The sequence below is a fragment of the Amphiprion ocellaris genome, chromosome 1 (assembly GCF_022539595.1).
Source record: "Amphiprion ocellaris isolate individual 3 ecotype Okinawa chromosome 1, ASM2253959v1, whole genome shotgun sequence".
In the NCBI taxonomy this organism is placed as follows: domain Eukaryota; kingdom Metazoa; phylum Chordata; class Actinopteri; family Pomacentridae; genus Amphiprion; species Amphiprion ocellaris.
Genome location: NC_072766.1, coordinates 20,017,516 through 20,044,756, shown reverse-complemented (window position 1 = coordinate 20,044,756; position 27,241 = coordinate 20,017,516). Strand labels below are relative to the sequence as shown.

Below are 27,241 nucleotides of genomic sequence, written 5' to 3'. Positions count from 1 at the left end.
AAATTATTTATTTTTATTCCAAGGAAAGAATCGTGACTGTGTCTGATACAGGAGCAGCTACGACTAACAATTACCCAACACAGATGCAGTAGTGTTTACAGTGTGTATGTGTTCACTTTCTGACTTCCTTTGTAGTTTAGAGATAATCAGGACAAGCAAAAACAAAAACTTAAAATATGTTGTTGAAATTGGACAATTTTTGTTATGGGGTGTTGCTGCGAAAGTTTCAGTTACTTCAATGAATGCTCTGCACTTCAGCTTGAAGATATATTTTGCACTTTGCTACTTCATGTATCTGAGCTCCTGAGCTTCATTCCTTGATTTGCCCTTCTTCTGTTCTAAAATGCAAGCACAAAATACTTTCACACATCCATTAAGTTCTGTTTTACACTTCTTTTCTACTAGTTTGCTCTGACATACAGTAGTGGCTACTGAAGCTTTATTGTCCACTTAAAAGGAAAAGAATTTCCCCTGGTCTCATGCATATTACAGAGCAGATGTTAATGCATAATGTCTGAAGAAATACCTGCACATTAGAAGCACTAACAATAGATCATGCATAGGATAATACGTGTAGTCTAATGGAAGCAGTACAATGAAGCACTATTGACCCTCACTTTCTCAAGTTCTGTCTGTATGTTTCTAATGCTATTCAGCTACCTCATGAATGATAATTCAATGCTGACATGTCATTTAAGGTCTGAAGTCTTCAGTTCTTTTTTTATCTCCCATCTCCAATTCTCTCTTGATCTCCCCCTTTTCAGATTTCATTAAATCTCTTTTCTCTTAGGAGCTCAAGTATTTTCTTCCCTTTCTGTCTCCATGTCGTAAGTCATTAAAATTCCTTTGCAACCCAACTTACTGTGGTAAAATACAAGAGGGAAACGTACAAATACTACCTAATAATAACTGTCAGTGAGATACAGTAAAATAAAGATAACCAATAAAGTAAACCAGCTGGATGCTCTTTGCAGGAGGAAAAATACATTCTAATCTTCTCACCGCAGCAAGTGTATTCATTTACAGTCACAATTATCTGCAGCTTTCTTTGATTAATATTGGACGTTGCACATTGAATCATTGAAGATAAGCCTTGAGTAAAATTTGGCATCGTACCACTGCTATCACTGAACAATGACAGCTCCCTTGACTGTAGTTTATTGAGCGTTCTGCAGCTCACCTCACACCATCTCATCAGTCTCTCACTCCAGGACTTCCCCTCTCTCGCTGACTTTAATGTTCTGCTGCTGACATACAAATCCCTTCATGCCTCTGCACCCATTTCATTTACAGAGCCCCTCCTCCTCCTCCTCCTCCTCCTCCTCCTCCTCCTCTTCTGGCTTCCTCTGTGTCCCCAAAACACCCTACCTCTGGAATGCACTACCCCCATCCATCTGCGCTGCCAACACTATTGACATTATGCTGTGAAATGACAAACTGGCTGAAATTGATAAAGTACACAAAAATAGCAAATATGACAAATGACACATACGAAAGTGACAATGCTAAGATCAATGTGGGGATAAAGGTGCAATATTTATTTTATAGTTGCACTGTGTTCACAGAGTAATAAGCGGTTGTTGCAGCGGGTTGCAGCAAAAATACAGGGGTATAGCTCTGCCTTGTGGGTACAGAGCGTAGTTAACCAACATTTTTGCTTCTGTTCTACACAGAAAAGCCTGTTTCGGTGGAGCTGAGCTGTGGTGCTGGGCCCAGCCATGTAGTGTTGGAGCCAGGTTTGCCCCTCTTGCTGGACTGCAACCTGGGGGCCAGCGACGCACCTTTCAACATCACCTGGCACAAGGATGGCCAGCCGCTGCCTCTGGAGGGGGGTGACTACCTGCAGTATTTGGTCAATGGATCCCTCCTGCTGTTGCCCACCTCTCAGGACGGCCAGGCTGCTCCGGGCGTGGAGGGCGGATACAGCTGTGTGAGTGCCAGCGCCCTCGGAGCACTGACCAGCCGGACTGTAAACGTGCTCCTAGCAAGTAGGTGTCCAGCAACACCCAGAACACTGGTTTGTTTGGAGAGCTCTGATGAAGTGCATGTGCATTCAGGCTCAGAGTTGTCTGTAGGTATAATGTAAGTGAAGCTATTTATCAGCTAGCTTTGTGGAAAGTTCATGTAAAGTTAAACAATGATGTTTGGGAAACAGAAATATATAAAAAGAATATATGAATAGTCCAATAACTGAGTTGGTTACCTGAAAATGTATTTATCTGGATTTATTGTTCAAGTAAAAAATGTCACACTTATCAGTAGTTACAGAAGTAACATGTGAATATACAAAAGTAACCGTCATGTTCTTAATATTTGAATGAACCAAACAGTTCATATTATCCTAAGGAAAAGTTTGACATTTTGGGAAATACTACAGTTGCTTTTGTCTTGAGAAAACTAGTACAAACCTCATTTATTTACAGTCATTTCAAATGTACTAAACATGTAATTATCATTTGTGCAGGTACGTTTTTGTTTGGGCTAATCAAATAAGATAATGTGTCAATCAGTAAATTTTTTTAGTTGCACCATTAAGAAGAGCCTGGCTTAATGCTATGCTAAGTTAGTCTGTTGCATGCTGTAGCTTCATGTTTCAATATTAATTTGATAAAACATAATTATTTATTTATAATTATGAGACAATTATAATTACCTGTTAAGTTTATTATTAGATACATTCCGTACGATGGTGCGTGTCTGTAAGTGTCTGGGTGGTTAAGAGTATTGGTTTGATGAATTCTTCTATTTAGAGCAGTCACTCGGTTTTGTCGGGGGAATTTCCTTGCATAGATGGAGATGAACGTTTTCTGCCTCAAATAGGACCAAACAAGTATCCTGGGATCAGGTCCAATCTTAAACAACACAGAGAGAAGGAGGGCAAGTGGATGAAAATGAAAAAAATGAACAGGAGGATGGGGGTATGAGGGATGAGAGGACAGGCTGTAGTTTTTAATCGCCCCTCCGAGGAGGCCTCTTTTCTCTCACTCTCCTAAGTGGTAGTCTTTATTTAGTCATTAGCTTTGTGTAAAATGAGACAGTATCCTCTGTGGATGCCCCTTCTTTTGTCAGCTGTCACATGCCTATTTATGAGGATCTCTTGTTTGAGGGACAATAAGGACTAAAGGGTGGGGAGGGGGGATGTTGAATGAATGGTGGGAAGGCGGAAGAGGCTGAAGAGAGTTTGTGGTGATGGTGAAAAGGAAAGGCTTCCGAGACCATTAAGAATGACCTTCAGTTTGTGTGTGTGTATAGGTGCATGTATATGTGTGTGTGTGTGTGTGTGTGTGTGTGTGTGTGTGTGTGTGTGCTTTTTGAATTAAATAAGTAGTGGGAGGCTATGAGATAGCCATGACCAATGTGAAGGAGGCCGAAGCCGACCTGCCTAAACGTTGACATTGAGCGGACATTCTCATTTCCCACTGTGTCTTCACTGGCAGGAATGAGACTGAAGAGGGAATGTAGCAGAGATCACATCTGTGAAAACACATTACGAAAGCCACCTGCTCTAGCTTCCCTGTCGCAATATATGATGCATGTGGCCTCGTCAAAAAACGTGCATGTGTTGGAGAGGCAGAGAGACGGTGTAGCACGTTCTCTCCCTCTTTTTAAATACAGATGAAAATATAAGAACTGGTCTACAGTCTGCCAGTCTCTAACTCACTACTCTATTTGAGAGCGCACATTACATTTTTCAAATACATTCACTAGTAAATGAGGATGATGGTTAAAAAAAAGCAGCTGTTAATGTTAATTAGACTAACTAACCTTTCTCATTATGAGACGGCTGAGGTGAATGTCAATATTTCCCAACTACTACAAGCTTTCACAAAGCATTTCAATCAAACAGCTGATGTCATAAACCACTCTCCTCCACACAAACTGTTCCAGCTTGCATTTTTTATTTCAAGCTTTGGAAATGAAAATTTTCCATACATTTTTGCTGTTTATTTCTTCTGCTTCACATGAGAGCTGCATGATTGTAGTCAGTCCGTATCTTGAAGCAACCTAGCAATAATGCATACAAACATTATCTTCTTTTTTCCTGGCAATTTGCAGCTGTTTACACCCCATGCTAATAAAGAGATTTGAAGACAGCGAGGAGAAATTCAAGATTAAAAACATGGTAATTTAAGTACACCTAAGATTATAGGAAAATTCCCTCACTGAAACCTTTTTACGCAGTGAAAAGGCATTGCAGAATTATCGTAAATGGCTTCCTTTTGTCAGTGTTGAAGGACATTCACACATGCATGTCTAAATTGATGGAAGTGCACATATTTTTCAGTAGCTATTACACATATCAGACTGGGGGCATGCTTGATGAGTTTCCACAGTGTTGCTCAGCCTGAAAACTGGGTAGCAAAGAGGTCACGGGTGGAATTATCTGCTTGCACAAGGGGAGGGGAAAAACGCTGCAATCTGATAGCTGTGGGGCCAAAGAGTGGGGCATAGATAGAGGGACAGACAAAGACAGAGAAATAGTTGGGGTAAAGTCAAGTGCAGGAAAGAAAGAGAGAAGCACTGAAAAAAAAAGACAGGGGGCAAAGAAAAAAAAGATGGACATTTTCCATGCTGCATGCCGAAGAGGTAAAGTTTGCATATAGAAGAGCCCAGGGAGATTCCTGAAAGTGCTCCTTACATAGAAAGACCTGTGTTGCTAGGAAACAATTTTGACCCTGTGGCTTGGTATGTCCACCTTTAGCTGGGAGTGTTGCAATGAAAAATTTCCCAGTGTATCATCACAAGCCCGGTCAGAACAGTGTCAGTTTTGCAACATGTGAATGTGTGATCTGCATGGTGTCGGATGGATCTGCCATGGAATTTCATCACGGGCCCAGGGACACTCACAGAGTCCTGGGAAAAGACTAATATGATTATGCTTTGATAGAGCGGAGGTGGAAGCCCAGCCAGTTGCCATTGTTCCATCACAGCATGGGTAAAGTGTCTTTCGCGAAACGCCCGCCGCCCCCCTTTGCATTAACGTCTGCTAACGTGCACTCTCGCTTATCAGCTGTTACTCACCACTCACATGCAGACACCCCCCTAGTGCACACACACACACCAGTGCACATAGATGCACACAGTGATCCAGCAATGTAATCACAAGCAGCCCATGTTCAGGCATCAAGGCACACTCTAGAGTAAACACTAAGGTACAAGTAACTTGGTACACGTGCACTAATAGATTTACACTCGTGCACACACACTCACACGCGCTGAGGGAGCCTGGCACCCTGTCAGGCAGTCTGGCAATGTTACAGGTCGTGTGTTTACATGAGGGTATGATGCTGTGTAATGGCTGGAAGTGGCAGGGGTTAATCATCAACAGCTCCTGTAAAACTCGCTACGCAACAGTCAGCGCAAGATTTAACTAAAATGAATTAAACACTTTCTGCTACTATGACCAAGCATTTGCGTGTCAGCGCCTGTGTGCTCATTGAGAAACTTTGTTCCCTCGACGCAGCAGGAAAACACAGATGGCCAGTTTGTTGCCATAACTGACAGTTGGTGTGATAGAGGTTAGGGTGTTCTCGGAGAGTCCGCACAGTGCCTCCTCATGCTTGCAGTGGTTTTGTCAGTCTGCTGGGCAGCTGAATGGTTCACTGTGATCCTGACTGAAATATCTTATCGGCTGTTGAGTGGATTTACTGGGCAGTTTGTACAGACATACATTAAGCCTATTGACTTTGGTCATTTCCTTTAATTTATCTCTTGTGATACCATCAGATTAATACTGTTGTTTTTTGTTTTGTTTTTGGGTTTTTTTTGTGAAATGTCTTGACAGGTTTTGTTTCGTTTGCCCAGAGGATGAATCCTGACAACTTCAGTGATTCCTTGACTTTCATCTAGAAGTGAAAACCAATCAAAGTTTTCACTAATCCATCTACAACTTATCTTAAATCCATGTGCAGACATTCACTATTACCAGAGGTTTTATTGACTCGAGTGATACCCTGACTTGTCCTCTATTACCACCTGTAACTTTGTGCTTTCTCAACAGTCATTGGGCAACATATAATGAAACAAGGTGCATACATTCACGTACCCTTTAAAAAAAATTATTAACTTTTGTGATGTCTGTACTCTTCAGCTGGTGCCATCATCAGGTCACAGTTTTACTTTTTTCTTCATTTGGTGTAAGCGTGAAGTTATTCCTACTGACTACTCTGTATGTCATGTCACAATCAATAAAATGGTGGTGATGCAATATTATTTAAATATGAGGATGCAAGGCAATCTCTCCTTGAATCATTTTTAGTGTTGCATTTGGCTGCATTTGCAAGTGACGGAAATACTTTTGTAAAAATGGAGTGGAGAGTTGTTCAGAGAGAGAGATGTTTAAACCTCCTTTTTGACATTCACACAGAACAAAGTGGGTGTAAATAGTGAATATCCAGTTTCAGAATATTACAGAAAAGTACAGAAGTGATCAGAAAGAAGTGTTCACACTTAATCAAGGAGGATATATGTGTGGAGCACTGCTGGTAAATCTTTACATTTACATTTACAGTGTCAAATCACAACATCGCAGCACGCTTTAAGTAGCTTGGTCAAGTCCTTGGAATATTTTAGAAAGAAACCAAACAATTTCCCTTTAAGCAAGCGCCTGGTGACAGTGGGGAAGAAAAACTCGCTTCAACAGGATGAAACTTCCAGCAGAACGAGACTCTGCTTCAACATCCCTGGGTGAGGGAAGAGAGGAGACAGAAAAGATGAACAGTAAGGAACAACAATAACTGGGCAGGTTTGTGGATCCAGTAACAGCAGATCAAAACATTCAGCTCCACAGCCAGAGATCCTGCAGGAAGGCATAGGTGGAGAGAGGACAGAGAGGACAAAGCACAAACTATGAAAGAGGGATGACACCAAGTTAATGACATGCAATAGTGGCATATAAATGCATGGGGAGTGAAATAGAGGAGAGGAGAGAAGAGGTGCTCAGTGCATCATGGGAAGTCCTCCAGCAGCAGAGGCACATAGCAGCATAATTAAGAGATGATGCATGGTCACCTGAGTTCTGACAAACTGGGAGCTGGTTCCACTGGAGAGGAGCCTGATAGATGAAGGCTCTGCTGCCCATTCACTTCTGGAGACTCAAGGAACCACAAATAGGTCTTTACTCTGAGAACAAAGTGTTCTTTTGGAATACTGGGATACCATGATAGAACTTGGTCATCAAGGACATTGTATGTGAGGAGAAGGATTTTAAACTTTGTTCTGGATGCAGAAAAGCTAATATGGGTGAATTATCTTGCTTATTTCTGTCAGTACTCTGGCTGCAGCTGTTTGGATCAATAGGATGCTTATCAGAGTTATTGCGACACCCTGATAATGAGGAATGACAATAATCTCGCCTAGAAGTAGCAAATGCACAAGTTTGTGTTGGTGAAAGAAAGCCGTCCTACAGACTCGATTAAGGTTTAGTATATATGGCTGTAGTCTAAATGTTTTATAATCTAGAATTTGGCTAAAGTAACTACATATTCTTTCATTTTCAGACCCAGTTATGTCATTTGGGACTTGAAGTCTCCTTGTTCTCTGTTATCTTCCTGCTTTTTTTCCTGCCTTCGGTTGCCTTCCCCGTCTTCTTTCTCTGCTCTCTCCTTTGATCCACCCCCACTCTCTGCTTCTCAGTCAGGGCTACAGGCGAAGTGGCTGGGACATCCAGCCTGTTTTGTTCTCTCTTCCAACAGCCTGTTGGGGTCAGAGGTCAGAGGCCCTCAGACGGGACTCCCTGCTGCCCCCTGGTGCTCAGCATTACCTACAGAAGGAAGCTTTCTCTTGTGTGTGAATGTTTGCAGGCTGTGAAAATTGGAGACCTGCCAAGAGTCGACCTGGAGAGAGAAATAATCAAGCCAAGCCTGATTAAATCCCCAAATTTCTCCTAATCAGGACATTCAAGGGTATTTAAATGCTGTAAATGAGTCATTAATTAAATTACAAAAAATAAAAAGGCACATTTAAACGCCCTAAAATGGCTTCAACACAAAAACCTCAAGTCTGTGAAATACAGATTGCAAAAGTGTCTTTTACATATGATTCTGGACTCACCCAGGCTGGTTTTTAAAGTGAACCAAATTACATAAAAACTCATATTAATTAGGTTCTTTAAACAAACACTGTGAGTGGGATAATTGGCGGGGTTGTTTCTGTTTGTGTTGTATTATGGCTTGAGCCGGCAATTAGTGTTCAGACGCCCTTTTGCCTCGACCATGCTGGTTTTGCCACACATGTAATTAAGTGTACTTGGTATGTTTGGTGCAGTGTATGGGGAGTCCAATGGAAAGGGAACTGTGCGGCTTGTGGTCTCAAAACAACTTAACAGTCTGTGACATCAGGTGTGACAGCCGTCAAACAAACTGTCTCCTATTTGCCCTACTAGAGCTAGCGATACAGACATTGGCTCATTAAGGAAAGGTTAACTGCACAAGCGTTAATTTAGATATGGGTCATTGCATGTGTCCATCCACTAGTATATCGCCTATTCTGTTTTGATAAATAACCCGTTTATCTTTATTATTTCTGGGTCCCCAGGTCTGTCTAAGTTCCATCAGGAGCCATCACCTCAAACTGTGCCCACTGGGGGTGTTGCCCGCTTCGAGTGTCAGATTGATGGAGTACCCACACCTGTTATTACCTGGGAAAAGGACAAAGAGGCTGTGCCTGAGGAGACAAGGTAACTCCACTGTGCATTGCTGTGATCCTTTGTCTCCTCTTTGTATCTTAAATGCTCTTGTAAAATGTATTGATAAATGAGAAATTCATGAATGTGAACATGCTTTAATATTGCTGATTATTTACTTGGAATTTAGTGGAAGCACACCTTAGTGAATATGATATAAATTCACAAGTTGGAATCCCACATAAATGTTAGCACTGCTGTAGTCACCCAATTCATCTGACAAAAACAGATATTGTGTCCCTCTCCGTTTGACGTTCGTCTGGAGAATCTCATTGTGCATTTGATTTTTCACTGAAATAAGTTGCTTCATATTTTTGAGAAATAACTGCAACCAAAGTCTTCTTTTATAAATCCTCCGAATGTTGTTGTTGGCAGAAGTTTGAACTTCTTTACTACTCATAAAGGGTCAATAGTAGTCCTCATTTAGAAACTATAGGCATCAAAATGGGCCGAGGACTTTTACTTGGCTGTGTAACCTTACAGTAATTGTGTCTGTTTGGTGTGGAATAGATAAAAAGTCTAAGACTAGAGCTATGTTCAAAGTAGAATTTCAGGATTTCAATATCTGTAAGAAAAGCACTTAAGAGTCACCTTGAGTTTAAAACAAACAGCTCAGGAACTCATTTCAAAGCATTCGCCTGAGGCTACATCCTCAACAGCTCTCTCTCTTTCTGTCAGTTCTCTCTCACAAATATTCTCATTTACTGGGCCACTTAACAATATTGACATTTCACTGTGGCTCTACTGACCCTGGAATATGTTTCTAGCCTTATTGCACCAGGCTAAGTGTTAATGGCTGCTGTAGCCCTGCATGACCTGCAAACAGCTTGCTGCTTATAGGGTCTTATTGGTGGGATGTGGTTCTCCTACCTCAGGCGCCGTTAATGGCCTCTCGCAAAAATCAGCCAAAGGATGGCTGATATATCACAGGCTTTTCTCTCTCTCCATCCTGTTCTGCCTTAATGTGCCCTTTTCTCTCTATTAAACCCTCTGCCATCTCTTGCCTTTTTCTGTTTGCTATTATCCCCGATCCACTTCTATTTCTGTTACTCGTCTATCCCCGTTTTCTCCTCATTCACTGCCTCCTGTCTTCCTCTCATTACCTCTTTTCATTCTTTGTTTCTCCTATCCACTGCCTGTTTTTATAATCCCAGTCTCTTTTTTAACTCATATTCACTCCACTTCTTTACCCCCATTTTGCCTCCTGAACAGGCTACCACAGGCCACGTTTTGGTCGGATTAATAGGCCATGATAAAGGCGATAAGAGGTGGGATGGTATTACATTGCTAGGGCCCTAGGGGGTCTGTCTTGTAGATCAGGAGCAATATCTGTGAAATGTGACCCCCATAGCAGAGGGAAAAGTAGTGATATGTAAGATTAAAGCACATTGTAAATATCAACAATAGAAATAGACCTTGTGTGCAAAAAAACTATACATAATATCCAGAAATGTGTCACTCCTTTTGTGTGCTGCATTTGGGGATTCTGTGAATCTCGAGGTCCTGCCTTTGTCCATGAAGCAGCTGTAAAATGTATAAAGAAGGATGCCTTGTGGTGGTTGGACACAAAATCCACTCTCCTGAATAAAGAAGGATGCCTTTTGAGGACTCTGCAGGATCCCTGCAGAGTTGATCAGCTGGATACTTTATGCTGCAGGGCACTAAGCCATTTTTTCAGTTGTCTTTTTTCACTCTCATCCTCCTTCGTAATCTTTCTCTCTCTACTACCTCTCCTCTGTATTGCCTGGTCTGCAACAGGTTCATTTCCCTTCCTAACGGGGTGCTCCAGATTCTGGAGGTGACCAAGGAGGATGAGGGCGTCTACCGCTGCGTTGCGTCCAATTCTGCCCGGAAGCACATCAGTCATGAAGCCAGGCTCAAAGTCTCTACAGGTGAGGTCTCTTGTGGTTCTTTATAGTATTTGAATACACAGTCAGGCACCACTGGGAGCTGCCGGTTCAATCTCTAATGGAAGTTTTAGGACAACATACTTGACATACATCTACCCATTGCTACAAAACTGGCAGTTTGTTAAGTTGGGTATTGTCTGTGTTGTTTGTGGGATTGTAATTGTATATGTTTATTTCAAATTTAAAAAAATAACATTTCCAACAGATATTTTCAGATTAAGACTAGTACAGTACTGTCAAAGTAATAGGTTGCTATAACACTTAAAGATTCCTTTAAAGGTATGTTTTAAGACATGTTTTCTAATAATGATTAGCTTTAGATACAGTTTTCCACATCTACTCCATGTCCTTTATATAAAAATCCAGAAACTGTTCTGTTGAAATGTGTAACTACTAGACGTAATTCAATGCTTTTATAGGTACACACGGGGCCACGATTGACTTCTATATTTTATGTGTTGTCACAAGTTTATGATGGTACATGTCTCAAGGTGAACACAAAGAAACTTTCCACATTCAGCAGATGAATTACAAAACAGCCTTCTAGTGTCAAACTGCACCTACATCATTCTGCTCAGTGAAGGCCAGACATCCAAGCGAAGCACGTTTGAGTGGCATGGGCTTTACAGATACATTATAATTGAATACATTATGTATGCAGTGGTGCTTGAAAGTTTGTGAAGCCTTTAGGATTTTCTATATTTCTGCATAAATATAACACATCAGCAGATTTTCATGCAAGTTCTGAAAGTTTATATAGAGAACCCAATTAAGCAAATAGGATAAAAAGATATGTTTCATCATTTCTTTATTGAAGAAAATGATCCAATATTACACATCTATGAGTGCATTAATGTATTCACTCTCATTCTACTCTTGTAATTTTAGTCTTTTACTCTTTACTCTTTACTTATTCTGTGCTAGAATGACTTGTGTGCTAAATGTTGTCATCTTTCTCTACTGAGAATCAGTGATGGCATGCCATCCTGGACTAGATGCAGCAAAAAAGACTCAAACCATGATGCTGCCACCATCATGTTTCGCTGATGCACCAAGGCCCTTATGCTGGAATATACTGTTTTTCTTTCTTCTAACATAATCCATCCATCAGCTAAATGCTTTGCCAATAGCCCTGTGGCATTTCTGCATGACTCTCAGCAAACTGCATATAGGCAGCAAGGTTCTTTTTGGAGAACAGTTGCTTTCTGCTTGCGGCTCTGACATGAGCACCATTGTTGTTGAGTGTCTGCTCATGGTGGACTTACAAACATAAACATCAACCAGTTTGAGAGAGGTTTTTAGGTTCTTGAAAGTTACCCTTGGTTTCTTTTTGAACTCATGGACTATTACATTCTTTTTTTAACAATGGTCTTGAATTTCCTTCATTTGCACATATGTTGTCCTACTGTGGATTGGTGAAGCTCTTTAGAGTTGGTTTTGTAACCTTTTCCGGTCTCACGAGCATCATCAACTATTTTTATGAGGTTAATGGACCCTTGTTCTTTAAATAAAACCCACTCGTGCCTGATTGTCAACCCACTGACTGTAAACACTTAACTCTAGTTTCACCTTCAAATTAACTAGTAATTGTGGATGTCCACATAGTTTTTCCACTCACAGATAATGACATATTGGATAATTTTATTCAATAAATAAAGCATAAGTTTTTCTGCATCATAAGTTTAACTGGGTTCTCATATGTACTTTTTGTACATATACAGGGATTTGGTGACATTTGAGTTCATATTTATGCAGAGATATAGGAAATTCTGAAGGATTCGCTCACTTCCAACCATGGCTGCATTCATTAGAAAGTGAAGTAGATGTGTCTTTGTCGAGAATGCATATATGAATATATTTTTTACTCTTATTTTTCAGGACTGTTGTCACTTCACCTCACCAATCTTTGTCTAAACTCCTTATAATACAACCAGAAAGAAGGGAACATGATGTGTGGCATCTATATGAAACAAATACAATCACTTGGTCATGATGGTGATCAACAGGCTGCAAGGTGGCACGGTGGTTAGCACCATTGCCTCACAGCTAGAAGATCCCCGGTTTGCGTCCCGTCTAGGACGCCTGGGATCTTTCTACATGGAGTTTGCACGTTCTCCCTGTACAGCATGGGTTCTCTCCGGGTTCTGTGGCTTCCTCCCACAGTCCACAAACACGCTGAGGTTAATTGGTGATTCTAAATTGTCTGTAGATGTGAATGTCAGTGTGCTTGGTTGTTTGTCTTCCCTCTAAGTCAGCTGGGATAGGCTCCAGCCGCGACCCTAGAGAGGATTAAGAGGTGTATAGATAATGGATGGATGGATGATGGTGATCATTTCTGTTATTTGTCTTGTTTGGGGACCTGTGAATGTGAGAGCAGAACATTTGAATATTAAACTGCTTCAAAGTTGGACAGCAGATAAAAACATGTTTTGATGTAGAGTCTTGTTTATCACAGTGTTGAATATTTTTTTATACAAATCGCTGTTTATTGGTTTATGGGGAAAAAATGCAGGTTTGAATCAATGTCTGATGCTCAGGGTGTCTCATTAAAAGCATTTTCATTATGTAAAGCACTTTAATAAATAAATTGCAATATACTTGCTTTGCATGTCCTTCAGAACTAAGTGTTACATACAGTATCAGGAAACTTTTCTTTTCTGAGTGTTGACTATATTCACCTTCTTTATAGCTGCTGACATTGACCTGACACTTTTAATGTACTCTACCATACGTGTCTGGTGCTGTGTTTTGTTCATCTTATCAGTCACTGATAAAAGCTTATCTTCCCCATTCTGTAAGAGAAATGCAAATTATGCAGGGTTTGAGCTCACTGACTAAATACGTGTATGACAGATCTTACTATGCTATTCAGATATGAACTTGTAAGCCACAACTGAGCAGGGGAAAACTAATTAATTTGTATAAATGACCTAATTGCCCTAAATCTATTATGGCAAAATTAGTACATTTCTTGATACAACAGATAAGAAGAAATCAAATCCAATTCAGACTATTCATTAAACACAATTTAAATATTATTTTCCAAACAATGAAACAGTATGCTAAACAATTAATATAAGGAAAAATGCTGTTACATAAGAAGAAGGAGCACATATTTCAATATAGTATGTGTACAGTATTTGATTACTCTATTATCAGTATAAATCTCTCTGTCTTTAATCAAAATCCCAGGATGACTGCATAATACTTGAATTAGTGGATTGCATGGTGCAGTGAGTCAGTGAATAGCATCATGAGGTGTGATTCTACCATTAGGAAGCCCACTTTAAAACCATGCTGTATTATGTCTTGTCACTAGCTAGCTAGAGACCAGTCAGCTTTAATTGGCTGCTCTGTGGAAACCTTTGTGGTCTTTTTTAGTCACAGCCAGTGTTCTTTTTACAAGAAAAACAAAAAGACGGGGACAGACAGACAGACAAGGACAAAGCAAATGGATTAGATACAGAACATTCACTTCTAAATGTTCATGAAGTTGTTACGGAAAATTTCAGGTCTATTTTTTGCTATTATTACCATAATAGATAGATAGATAGATAGATAGATAGATAGATAGATAGATAGATAGATAGATAGATAGATAGATAGATAGATAGATAGATAGATAGATAGATAGACGGACAGACGGACAGACGGACAGACGGACAGACGGACAGACGGACAGACGGACAGATGGACAGACATACAGATACAATTTTCACACCTGCAATGACAGGAACAAACATTTTTTTCCTCCAGTGGCCTTGCTGTCATGAAACTCAAGAAGGACACTACTTAAGACTCTATTAAGAGTCACTGCATGAAGTAGGCATCAGATCTAATACCATCACTTCACTTGCTTTCATTTCTATGAATAGAATACCTCAACAGCCACAGCCAAGCTTTGACAGGTTGATCTCAGAGTCGTCAAATCACATCCTTAGCTTTAGAGGGAGTAGAAAGATGGGAGACATCTAGTATCTTCAAACCTACAATTTCTTGCATTTTTTCTTTACTTAACCCACTTTCTTCTTTTATTCATATTTTTGCTTTACACTGCACACAAGAGCCGTATGAAGGCGCACCCTGCAGTGCAGTCCTGGCAAACGCAGACTGACCCACTTAAAAGCTTATGCATAACCAAGGTTTTCTGTATGTAATCTTAATGATTAATTTATAATGTGTTTACAGAATGCCAGGCCTCTTTCCTGAGATCATTAGCATTATGAGCGGCTGTGGGCTGAGCAGAACTGCAGGGAAGTAAGGCCCACTCACACCAGCTGTACCATAGGGACGTATGCACTTCCATGAAATGAGTGTCCCTTTCACTCATAAACAATACACTGAATAACTGCTTTGTCACTGAAGAGGAGAGGTGTTCCTCTGTTCACTGATTGAGGCCGTTCTATTAACTTAATGGTTTACCTTTTTCGATCTCACAGAAGCATTTTTCTTTGCGCCATCTCCTTTTCTCTGTTTTGTTCTTGTGCCAATCTCCATCTTGTACTTCTAGGTGTCTTTATCATTTAGAAGCATACCATCCTTCCTCTATTTAACCATCTTCCCTCAGTCAGCCATTTGTTTCATGGTTAATTTTTGGATTTGTACAGTGTGTCTGCTGCCTGTCAGTAAATGTCCACAGCCATCATTTAGTAATAGTTTAGCAATCCTAAGCCAGATTCCATGAGCTACCACAGCTACAGGCGCTGTATTGGTGTTGAAATCATCTACCTCCGAGTCACAGACAATTCCTTTGAAGACATCCTCAGAAGCTTCAGAAATCCTGTTCTTTCTTCCAGCTAAATTGCAAATAGGATACATTGCAAGGTTTTTGCAATACATGACAATAAGAATTTGACATTTGAAGTTTTTGCATGAAATGCTTACTGCCAGTTTGCTTGCAAAATGCTCGGGCAGAATACTTTTTGCTGTCAGTGTGTAACTAATTATGAGTCTAAAACCAGTGTTTCCTCTTCTTGTTTCACTTCATTATTAAATTATAAAGTATCTGGATTGCTGCAAAATCTGCAAACCTCTGCAATCTGAAGTCCAGGATCTGGATAGCAGCACTGCTCATTCAGTCAGTGGGTTCAGCTCTAACTTACCTCATACCTTTACTGATCCATGACACCAGAGCATGTACTTCTTTTGTTATAACAGGCTCTACTGAAGCCCCGAACACAGTTGTGATTGTGGCTCCACCTCAGAATGCCACAGTTGTGCTTGGCCATCCTGCCGTGATGGAGTGTATGGCACAAGGCCAGCCAAAACCACTGGTATCCTGGAGCAGACAAGGTAATACTCACAAATGTTCTTCCTCATTGTTTTCTCTCTCTGCTTCCCAGCCTATTTGTTTTTCTCTTATATTGCATCTGTCACATTTTCATTATCTGTATCTCGCTCTCTCTCCGTCTGCCTCTCACACACAAAGAACAAACATCAGCACGTCAGGATCAGATTTGCGGTACCTGTAGTGGTAAAGTTGTTGTTTCACTGTCAGCTGCTGTCTCTTCTCAGCTGTTCTATTGTGCACTGAGCTGCACTTTACCTAAGATGATTTGACGCATTGATTCATTCACACCTCCACAGCTTTGACACGTAAACACACACACACACACCCACACACACTTGTAAAGTCGTGGTGGAAATTATGGCAAAGGGAAGTTGTTTCTCACCATGTGATTTGGTAACCTCTCTGCAATATTGTGGAGTGTAATACTGTAGTAGTTTTGAAATTATGCACTCATTCGCAAATAACCTTTTGTTATACAAGGAATTCATCAGAAGAAAGCCGCACTCAGCTATTCAGGTCATAAGAACTGTAGTGATAGTTGGTGCTTTCTTGTGTAACATATCTTGCTCATTGTTTGGCGGTATGTTGTTCAGTGAGATTTGTAGGTGATGACGATTTTTTGTGGAAAACACTTACCCCTCAAAATGGCGGACAAACTAAATAGGGGTCTATATAGTGAATGGTGAGTGATTTCACCCACAGCTTAGGAGTGTGCCAATGCAGACGCCTCAGTGAACTCAGACTGAAAAGTCACAGAGCCACCTGTTGGTCAGTCGATGTGATTACAGGTCAAATCCCCTGCTGTTTCAAGTGCTTTCTCTCTGCTTTCTGCTGTTGCTTAGGCGTCTGAAACCCTGAAAAATCATCTCCACTTTTCTCAAGGCCAGTCTCCTTTTTTTCCCATCTGTATGATCTGGGACCGCCCTCTGATGTCCTCTGTTGCTTTCTCTTTTGATCAGATGGAAAGCCCATTTCCACTGATGTGGTTGTCCTCGCAACAAACCTGGTGATTAGGGACACGAGGCGTCACCATGCCGGTGTCTACGTCTGCCGGGCCAACAAGCCCAAGACCAGAGAGTTTGTCATTGCTGCCGCTGAGCTGCATGTTCCTGGTAAGAGTCATGTCATGTTTGGTATTTAATGACAGATTAGACATTTGTTAGAGCTGTTTCATTGAGAGTCGTCTCTGTCAAAAACTTAAAAGAAATTAAAGGTCTAAAGTAATGGAAAATTTTGAATCTACTGTGTCATACAGGTTACTCCTATCTAGACATAAACCTTTGATTCTTTTATAATACAATGAGCCATTTGTTTGTAATAAATCCAGAGTTTAATGCATATTGGTTGCTTTGGGGTTAAGAAGCTGACAGTGAGCTGGAACATTACTTGTTGAGTCCTTTTGCATCTCTCTCTCTTTGATGTCCTCTCATCCCTTTGCTAATGTGATGGGTGACAAATTAGTACAATTAAACACTCAACATTAAACCATGCTCTATGACCTGTTAAAAAATGCAGAATTGTTAATTCTGATTTTATATCAAGATGCCAAGAGGAAACAACTGACTTCAAAGACTGTCCATTGTTGCAGTACAGCTGGCAGGAGCGTCAGTCACGTTCTTTGAAAATGACAACGTTTCTTCCAAGTGACGTTCAAACGTACACCTGATAATATGGGAGCAACAACCCACAAACTAACATCTATGGATAGTTTTATATAATTGATTCGGTTTGCTGGCGGCTCCAATCGTGCTGGATTAGGAAGAAAAATATTTTTAAGAGGTTTTGGTATAAAAATTAAATTGATTCTTTGACTTATTTCTCTTGTAACAGATGAGAATGTATGCAAGGAAATGAGAAAAAAAAATATTTTATATTTTCCACTGTGTCCTACTACAGTCACAGCTGCTACTCAGTGACAAAATGCTAAACTTAAGATACTGAACTGTTTAAGCGCTACCTTTCTGGAAGGAATCAGACTTAAAAATACAATATTTTCTTCTGTAAGGGAACAATTCTACATATCAGTCACTTTATGAGTCAGTGCTACTCAGTTTGAGAAAGCAGTTCTAAAATGGCTTCTGTGTCTCTGGAGGAGCTTTAAGTGACATTCCTGTAGTTATCTTAATTTGTGCTGGAACCATTTAACACAAGCTCTTTGTTAAAAACTCGCAGGTGTGAACTTTACCAGGGAAGTAAGGTCGAAAGGAAGATAGTATTGTGTTGTGTACAGGCAAGTGGAGAATTAAACTGAAAGTCAGGATGAATTTTTCAGCAGTACATCAGTTTTGACCTACTTACTTTGTATAATCCATCTCACACAAAATATTTCAAGTATCCCTTTAATTTTATAAGGCACAACTCAAACTTTTGCTTCCCACTCCCAACAGCCCCTCCAGTGATTCTTCAGCCCCCAGAGACGGTGTCGCTCGCTCGGGGATACACAGTCCGGTTTCTGTGCAACAGCTCTGGGGACCCTCCTCCAGTGTTGCACTGGCTGAAGAATGGCCAGCCGATCAAGTCATTCAGACGAGTGAAGACCCAAAAGCCTGGAGTCCTGCTCATCAACCAGCTGGCTCTGGAGGATGCGGGCTACTACCAGTGCATAGCAGACAATGGACTTGGCACAGCCTGTGCCACCGCCAAGCTGACGGTCATTGTTAGGGAGGGCCTGCCCAGCCCTCCTCGCCATCTGTCTGCTACACCCTACTCCAGCACAACTGCCCTGCTCACCTGGGAGAAACCTGAGTACAACTCGGACCAAATTATCGGCTACTCTGTGCACTGCCAGCGCGCTGCAGGTGTGTCTCTTTTATTAATCTGTATGTGCCATATGGTAAGTGTGCCCACATTATTGAAAAAAAAAAGATTTTAATATTTTCATCCTTTTCAGGCTCCGATAATGTGGAGTATCAATTTGCGATGAACAATGACACCACAGAGTATCTCGTCAAAGAGCTTTTCCCTCATACTGCCTACACATTCTTTGTGGTGGCTTACTCTCCCATGGGTGCCAGCCGCCCATCCCTGCCTGTTACTGTAGAGATGCTGGAGGATGGTGAGTAATCAAACTAGTGCGCAGGTAAAATAAGGCTACAGAGATAAAATAAGGCCACTCAGGTAAAATAAGGCCAGCCTGGGATTTATCACTGACACACAGAGAATACATTTTTACCTCATAGCTTTTTATCACTTTTAAGAGCTGTTGAATCATCGGTATCAGTGTTGTCATTCAAAAAGGAGTGGAAGTAGCTCACTGGAGACTCACCTGAGCATTTTTGCTTCTAAGTCCAAAGTCTGATTGTGAGTTCATGTTTGATCATAGTTTAGAACCACCATATAAAATCAGCAACCGTTGGATAAATCTTTAAGAAAGCACAGATTTTGTGCTCACCTGTAAAGTTTTGCTAAAGATGAAATAGTGAGAGACACGTAGCATTTTATTTCTGTTTGGTAACTGCGAGGTCTATAGGAAAGGTCTGAATGTGCATCATCAGACAGCTCAGTATGATCTTTTATTTATTCTTCTAGTGCCAAGTGCACCGCCTCAGCTGTCTATAGCCAGCACTTCCCCCACAGACATCAGGCTGATGTGGCATCCACTATCCTCTCAGCACAGCCGAGGTGCTGTTACCCGCTACCGCATTGAGTACAGCACTTTGGATCAGGGTGAGTAACCCCTGCTGGCCATGACCGACAACAAGTAAAAAAACATTTTTATGACATGCTGAGACTACTTCAGGAAATGTTAGGCTTGGCATGAGTGAATATAAAAGGACAAGTATCAACAGTCTACTTTACCTGAACGCATTACACTGTATGTCAGTGTCATGTTGACACTGTTGTTTACTGTTTGGAATTTTGATAATGTTTTATCTCAGTTTTTCTATTATGAGTTATTTCCTAAGTATTCAGATTTATAGATTAAAGAGGTGAGTTAGGTGTGTTGGAGACAGAGTGGAGGATGTTATACTACCATTGTTTTGTTCACATTTCTGTTATACTTTCGAAAATAGTGCATAACAACTTAAGAGTGCTGAGTTCAGAAACAGGTACAAAAGAGTTCATTTAATTTACTGCAGAGGTCTCTTTGTGTAAGCCAGCTTGACAAAAACTAAAACTCCGCTTGGAGTTAACCAGTAGGACCACAAAAGTGATTTTTTAACTTTCTTTGCCAACTTAGGCTAGGGATGTCGAACATACGGCCCGTGGGACAAAAGCAGTCAGCCAGAGGGTCCAATCCGGCCCATGGGACGACTTTGCAAAGTGTAAAAATTACAGAGAAGAAATTAACTGCAAATTGTAAATTTGTAAAACCGTTTTAAAATTTAAAATTATTTCTAGACCTTGACAAGTTGTTCTGATCATGAAATAAAATAATACATTGTTCAGTTCCAGACACCTGTGACTGAATGTCTTGTGCCTTTGTAGATACATTGTTATCTCTAAGTTGTTATGCACATGTGTAAATAATAAACTGAGTCATAATGTTGTTGAAATTGAACTTATTTTTCTTAAGAAACTTTAGGCTGTTCATAATGTTTAGTAAAAACATAGTTCCTTAAATGTGAGCATTTTCAGAATGTACTTTTTTGCACTTAAACAAAGGGAAAAATTAGGAATTGTCTTTATGTTTAGGTTATTATGCTCTGATTTTACTAATCCAGCCCACTTGAGATCAAATTGGGCTTTATGTGGCCCATGAACTAAAATGAATTTGACACCCCTGACTTAGGCTTTCTGCTTCAAACTTGTCCACACAAAAAGGAGATGTTTAACTCATCATGTGATTCTTCTTCTGCACAAAATGAACTGATTGTGTGCAGCTGCTTCAACAGGTTGTTCTAATGGAGAACAATGAGGAATATAAAAATATATGATGGTAAAGAGCTGCTACTGGAAATGATGCAGGACAGGAGTACTGGTGAAAAACTGGTAAACGTGCATACTATATTTACTTTACCGATCAATGGAGTTGATTATTTCTAACTTACAACTGAACAATTAAACTATGAAACTTTAACTCATTATATTTAAACAAGATATTGTATTGAATTGCATTTAGGTCTGACACTGTCCCATAATGCAGGACATCACTTTAATTTGTGGGCAAATCAAAGTAAAATTAATGCTACTGATTGAATATTCTCTGTAATAAATGACAATAAATAATCAGTGTTCTAATCAGTCATCTATCAGCTCCAGTGTCAACATGTAAAAAAAACAAACACTAAAAACATATTTATACCATTTCTGTGTCACCAACCTTACATGTCGTGTTCCCATGGCAACGCAATGCATATAGTGTACAATACTGTAATTAAATGGCTTCATTCAGTGGATTTAGTAACCTACAGCTCAACATTTTTACAGATAAAACTTTTTCCCTCAGCTGAGAATCTGTATCGCTCATAAATAATCATCAGGAAATTATGTGGGTAAAGGGAGATGCTTCTTACAATCGATTTAAGTCTACATTCTGAACATAACCGGCTTTCGACCGGGTTTGTTCCACAGCATTAGTTACCGTCTCACTAATGTGGGGCCATGTGTGCCATCCATAGATGGCTTGAGGATTCACTGACCCCTGTACATGTGTGTTTAAAATAAAAACATGAATCTATGAATTACTTTAATAGGCCAGTGTTAAATGCAAGATGGTTGATAAATGGCAGTGGCGCAGCCACCCTGTACCTTGCACATGTTTGAAATAAAAACATGAACATATGAACCTGTGTATTAATAGAGTAGCTTAGTACTGAATGCACAATCACAGGGTAGCTATGTTTATACATGGCACTAGGCCCAGTTTTATATAAAACACACAGTTTTATACAATATACAGTCATGGAAAAAATTATTAGCCCACTCTTGTTTTCTTCAATTTCTTGTTCATTTTAATGCCTGGTACAACTAAAGGTACATTTGTTTGGACAAATATAATGATAACAACAAAAATCGTTCATAAGAGTTTCATTTAAGAGCTAATATCTAGACATTTTCCATGTTTTTTTTTTTTATAATAACCAAAATCACTAAAGTTCTTGCATCAATAGCTATGGCATTGTACTGCCAAAACCTGTGCTTTTAGGCATTCCATGTTTTCTTTTCTCTCTGTTTTCGTCACATGATCCACACAGGAGTTAGTACTTGATTGCATAACCTTTGTTTTTGATGACTGCAGTCATACATCTTGGCACTCTCTCCACCAACTTCTGACATTGTTCTGCTGTCACAGCAGCTCATCCCTGTTGCACAAATACAAACAAATTTGCTTTGTTTTTGGGCTTGTGGTTCTCCATTTTGTGTCTGATGATTTTCCACAGGTTTTCAATTGGATTTAGATCTGGTGATTGAGCAGGTCAAGGCATGGTTCCAATGTTCTGGTTCTCCATCCAGGCTTTAACTGACCTGTGGCAAGGGGCATTGTCTTGTTGGAAAATCCAGTCATTGGAGGTAGGAAAGAGTTTTCCAGTTGATGGAAGAAGACTGTTTTCAAGAGTAGCCCTGTACATGACCTGGTTCATTCATCCTTCACACAATTGCATTTGCCCTGTTCTACCCAGACTGAAGCAACCCCAGATCGTCATTGAGCCACCCCCATGTTTTACTGTAAGGGCAAGACAGTCTAGTTTGTAGCTTCTCCAGGATTCCTCCTAACCAGTAAGTTGGCTAGAGTGGGCATCAACTGAAAATTGGATTCATCAATGAAGAGAACCTTAGCCCAATCATCAACAGTCCAATCCTTGTGATCCCCAGTAAAGAGTAACCAGGCTTTCCTCTGCCTTTTGTTGATGAAGGGCTTCTTCTGTGCCCTGTGTGACTTCAGACCAGCTTCAAGAAGTCGGTTTCGAACTGTCCTTTCCAAACAAGTCACATTTCTCAACGGTGCCCACTCATTTTTAAGGTCCCTGGAAGTCTGACGATGATTTCTGACACAGGAACGGATGGATCATCTCATGGGGTAGAAAGACGTTTCCTACCATGACCAGCTAGCAATTTGGTATTACCATGTTCGGCTTGTTTATTCTTGGTGTAATGAACGGCTGTCTTGGAGATCTTCAGTTTTTTGCTACCTGTCTCTCACTCATGCTAATTTCCAGCAGTGCCAAGATTGCTGCTTTTGTTGCTTCACGCATTATGTGAGAGCTGACAATTTCTGAGTTGTGCTACGGCTTGAATATAAGCAGGAAACGGCTCTAGGTGTTTACATGTGCAGTGCTGCTTATGACATGAAATTGCCTCTTATATACCCTGGGAATACAAATAAGTTTAAGCATGTCAAATAGGACATAAAATATTATGTAATCAGCTGCAATTTTTGTCATATTCATTGTATTCTTCAGGTAATATACCTTTATTGGTACCAGGCATTAAAATTAATAAGAAATTGAAGAAAACAAGGGTGGTCTAATAATTTTTCCATGACAGTATATAGTAGGGTTCCTTGCTCCATCTCTCCATTGGTTTGGGGGTCTGTGGCCTGAAAAACATTGAAGACTCCTGATTTACAGAATGCACAAGTGTACTTGCACAGCAGAACTGTTTATTCTGAGTCCTCCCTTCCACATAATGCACAGGGATTTCAAGCTCCCTCTCAATGGAGCTTTTTTTCATAACAGGATGTCCCTGAGAGACAGCATTATACATGAATTACCAGAGAAACAGAACATTTGTAGTACAAATTATATGTTGAATCATTATTTCCAAGAATGAATACAGCTGTGTTTTCTCTTAAAAAAGCATTTAGAACTTTAGAAAAATTCGATACCTCATTCGTAGATGTGCGTACATGGATGTGTGTGTTGTGTGTTGCCACAGAGGACGTTGTGTTTTCAGTGGAGGTGAGAGGAAATGAGACACAGTTTACACTGAGAGAGCTGCAGCCCAACCAGACTTACCGACTGAGGATAGCAGCTGGAACCGGCGTTGGCTTTGGGGTTCCCTCTGAGTGGGCCCAGCACCAAACATTAGCCCACTACAACCACAGCGACCACAGCATGGGTAAGGGAGACACTACACAGGACTCACTTTGCATTTGTTTATTCCTGAGAACCTCGGTTTTGAGTTAGCACTGCTGCCTCACAGCTTAAAGGTCTTGGGTTTGAATCTCAGCCTGGGGTCTTTCTCTGTGGAGTTTGAATGTTCTCTCTGTGCTCTGGCTTCCTCCCACAGTCCAAAGACATGCTAAGTTTTATTGGTGATTCTAAATTGTCCGCAGTCAAAATGTGAGTCTCCTTAATTGTCTGTCTCTCCGTGTGGCCCTGTGATGGACTGGTGATCTATCCATGGGCTGCAGCCCTCCCACGACCCTACAGAGGATGAAGCGGTGTGCAGAAAATGGATAGAAATGGATTTCTGTTTTGTTTTATTCAGGGCTCCCATTGGTCATGTAGTAATGACATGGAATTTCAACAACTAAAACCCAGGCAGCGAACATAACATCTTTTATATGTTAAAGCTTTCGAGATGTTCATTTCTGTCTTTTTTATTACCATTTAGTCACCTAGTAGACATAGAATATTTAGTCATATACACCCAACAACATTAATAAAACCATCTGATCTATATTGTGTAGTTGCCACTTTTACTGCCAGACAGCATTCATTATCATTGCCATGGGACCTCTGGTCCTGTGGTGCCTGGCACCAGGACGTTGGCAGTGGTTCCTTCGTGTCATGTATGTTGAGAGGTGGAGGTGAATCAGGCTTCTTACAGTGAGTGTGGAGACTGGATTAACACCTTGGACTCTTTGTCGTGTTCCTCAAGCCATTCAGTTTGCAGTTTTTGCATTGTAGCAGGACACGTTTTCCTGCTAGGGGAAATGGCTTCAGTTAGCACCAATGTTTAGGTGTGTTGTGCGTGTCAAAGTAGCTTCCATGTACATGCCAGGACCCCAGGTTTCACAACAGGACATTGCATTGTAACAAGACGATCAGCGTTATACACTTAAGTGCTTTGCTGATAAGTGTAGAATTTGAAGTAGTGGTGGTTGTTGTTAAAATGGAAAATGCAGGTTACACTTCACAATATGATACAAAAGACACACGTCTCTACAGTTGTAGAACAATGCACAGTAAATATGATGACAATGACTTTATTCACCGCTTTTCCAAGTCCTTTGTTTTGCTTTCTAAATGGACACCACTCACCTGTATAGTGATGTCCTCTCTGTTATCACAGCTTTTTGATTCCTTTGTTCTAAAATACATAAAATTCATAGACCTTTTTATTTACTTCAGACATTTTTATTTGAAGCACATGTGAAACTTATCACATTAATGACCTACTGCAGAAAATATTGCAATGCAATGCTGCAGCAAAGTAAAGCCGTTAGATACATACATGTGTGCATGACAGAGCAGCATGTCTGTGAAAAATATAGCTTTAATTTGATTTTTTTTACAACCGGTCTTCAGAGTTTCTGCTCCCTCCTTCGGGAGCCACTCACTTAATGTAACACTTGCACACTTAAATACTGACACAATGGATGTAAACTGATTACTTCACACATATAATATGACATTTCAACTGTATTGTGTGGATTTAGTCAGTGATCTTTGTCAGTGGGTCAATGTATAGCTGGACTGAAGGTCTGGCGGTTAGAATAAATTTTTTTCTTTCACAATCTTTTCCAGTGATCTTTGCTCCTACTGAGCTGAAAGTCAGAGCCAGAGTGAGCACACTCAATGTGACATGGTATCCCTCACCCAATCACACACTGGTCTCTGGTTACAAGCTGTCCTGTCGAGAGGTGGAGGTTGACGAATCTGCCAACGGGGAAAGGACAACACAGACCCACACCATTAGGCTGCGTAAGAAAGCAAGATATCATCTACTCACTGGACTGGGTAAGTTGTTGACAAGAGAAATTTCCAAATGTAAAGACAACACACCATGTCCATGCTTTCTAACCTTGCTTTTATCTACATTTTTAAAAGATGCCCACTATGCTTTTTTTGACACAGTTAAAGTCTAACTGTCCTTGACAGATAGTGGTGTATTACAACTATTTTGAAAAATAAAGGTGAAAAATCAGTCAGCAAAATAAAAATGAATGGTTCAACATTTGATTCAAAAGCAGTCTCTCAAGTTGAAGCATTTGGCTGCAGGTAGTACATTTGCTATTTGTGGTTTTCAGGATACAAGTACAGCATTTAAAGAGGGCTCTAACTGACTGCGGTCAGAAAGTCATTTTGTCTCCCACCGTGTCTGTTTGTTTGTGTTTGTGTCAGTCCCTGACCGGCAGTATGAGGTGAGGGTTTGGGCATTCAACAAGCAGATAGATGGAGCAGCTGCAGTGTGGAAAGGAAGGACAGACAAGGCTCATAACAGAAGTAAGACTTCTTTATGCATGTGTGAATGCATAAATGATTGAATAATAAGTGAATGAAAGGCATGTTTAGAGTGAGAAATAAAAATAATGATGTTTATAGTTAATAAGATTCGAGGGAAGTAATGTGTGCTTGTGTGTTAAAGCTTTGCCGCTGCCCCTACGCCCCCCTCCATTGCCGCCAAGCAGCATCCAGGCCATGGCCAACAGCTCCACGTCTATCTGGTTGCGCTGGGAGAAACCGCGGTTCAGCAATGTGCGCATCATCAACTACACGGTGCGCTGCAGCCCAGCAGGAACTACCAATGCATCGCTGGTCTCCTATCACACCAGGTCAGAACCTCAGGCAAAATACCTGAAACCTAATCATGCCTGTAGTATATAAGAGATAGTGGCCCTGGATGGCACAAAATTTAATAAAGTTCATGATCAACATTTGTACAACACTGCATCCTGCATACCTCTTTTTCTATCAGTGCTTTCATTGCAAAGCCCTTTTCAAAGTTTTCTCTTATGACACACTCTAAGCTCAATAAACATCTTTAGGATGCGATATCATATTGCTTCCACAGATGTGATATTACTCCAATAAAATTAGTCACTATAAAGAACTGTTCCTGTGTTTCTTTCCCTGTTTTGTTGTGTTCATTCAATGAATTGTCACCAGAACTCAATCAACAGCTCCATTAAAAATGACTGAATATATATTTTATTGCTTCTTTTCATCTTGTAGAGCCTCTTGGTCTCTCTCTTTTTTCTTTTTTAACATGAAAATAGTTTTCTGTAAAATACCAAATAAAGTCGTCTTATATTTTGAATAGTGTGAGTAGCTCCATTATTTACCATAATGAAATGTCTTAAGAGTCACCAGCAGGAAATATTGTTGCTGTACTGATCTCAATTTCTACACTCAAATTGGAACTACTGCTTTATTTAATGAAATGTGCTCTACATTCCTCCTGTCTTCACTATTCTGAGATAAAAATATCATAGTGTATCATATATAAAAATGCCCTGGTAGCATAATA

General features: G+C 40.3%; 1 protein-coding gene across 1 annotated transcript in view; it reads left to right on the top strand.

Annotated features, from left to right (window-relative positions):
* igdcc4 (immunoglobulin superfamily, DCC subclass, member 4) overlaps window positions 1-27,241 on the top strand; it is a 56,922-nt gene that overhangs the window by 18,592 nt on the left and 11,089 nt on the right. Inside the window, exons 2-13 of the mRNA XM_035950315.2 lie at window positions 1,674-1,988; window positions 8,536-8,677; window positions 10,442-10,575; window positions 15,751-15,885; window positions 16,843-16,995; window positions 18,271-18,681; window positions 18,774-18,938; window positions 19,412-19,549; window positions 23,702-23,884; window positions 25,519-25,731; window positions 26,116-26,217; window positions 26,360-26,546. Coding sequence (XP_035806208.1) covers window positions 1,674-1,988; window positions 8,536-8,677; window positions 10,442-10,575; window positions 15,751-15,885; window positions 16,843-16,995; window positions 18,271-18,681; window positions 18,774-18,938; window positions 19,412-19,549; window positions 23,702-23,884; window positions 25,519-25,731; window positions 26,116-26,217; window positions 26,360-26,546 — 2,278 coding nt within the window. The remainder of the gene's footprint in view (window positions 1-1,673; window positions 1,989-8,535; window positions 8,678-10,441; window positions 10,576-15,750; window positions 15,886-16,842; window positions 16,996-18,270; window positions 18,682-18,773; window positions 18,939-19,411; window positions 19,550-23,701; window positions 23,885-25,518; window positions 25,732-26,115; window positions 26,218-26,359; window positions 26,547-27,241) is intronic.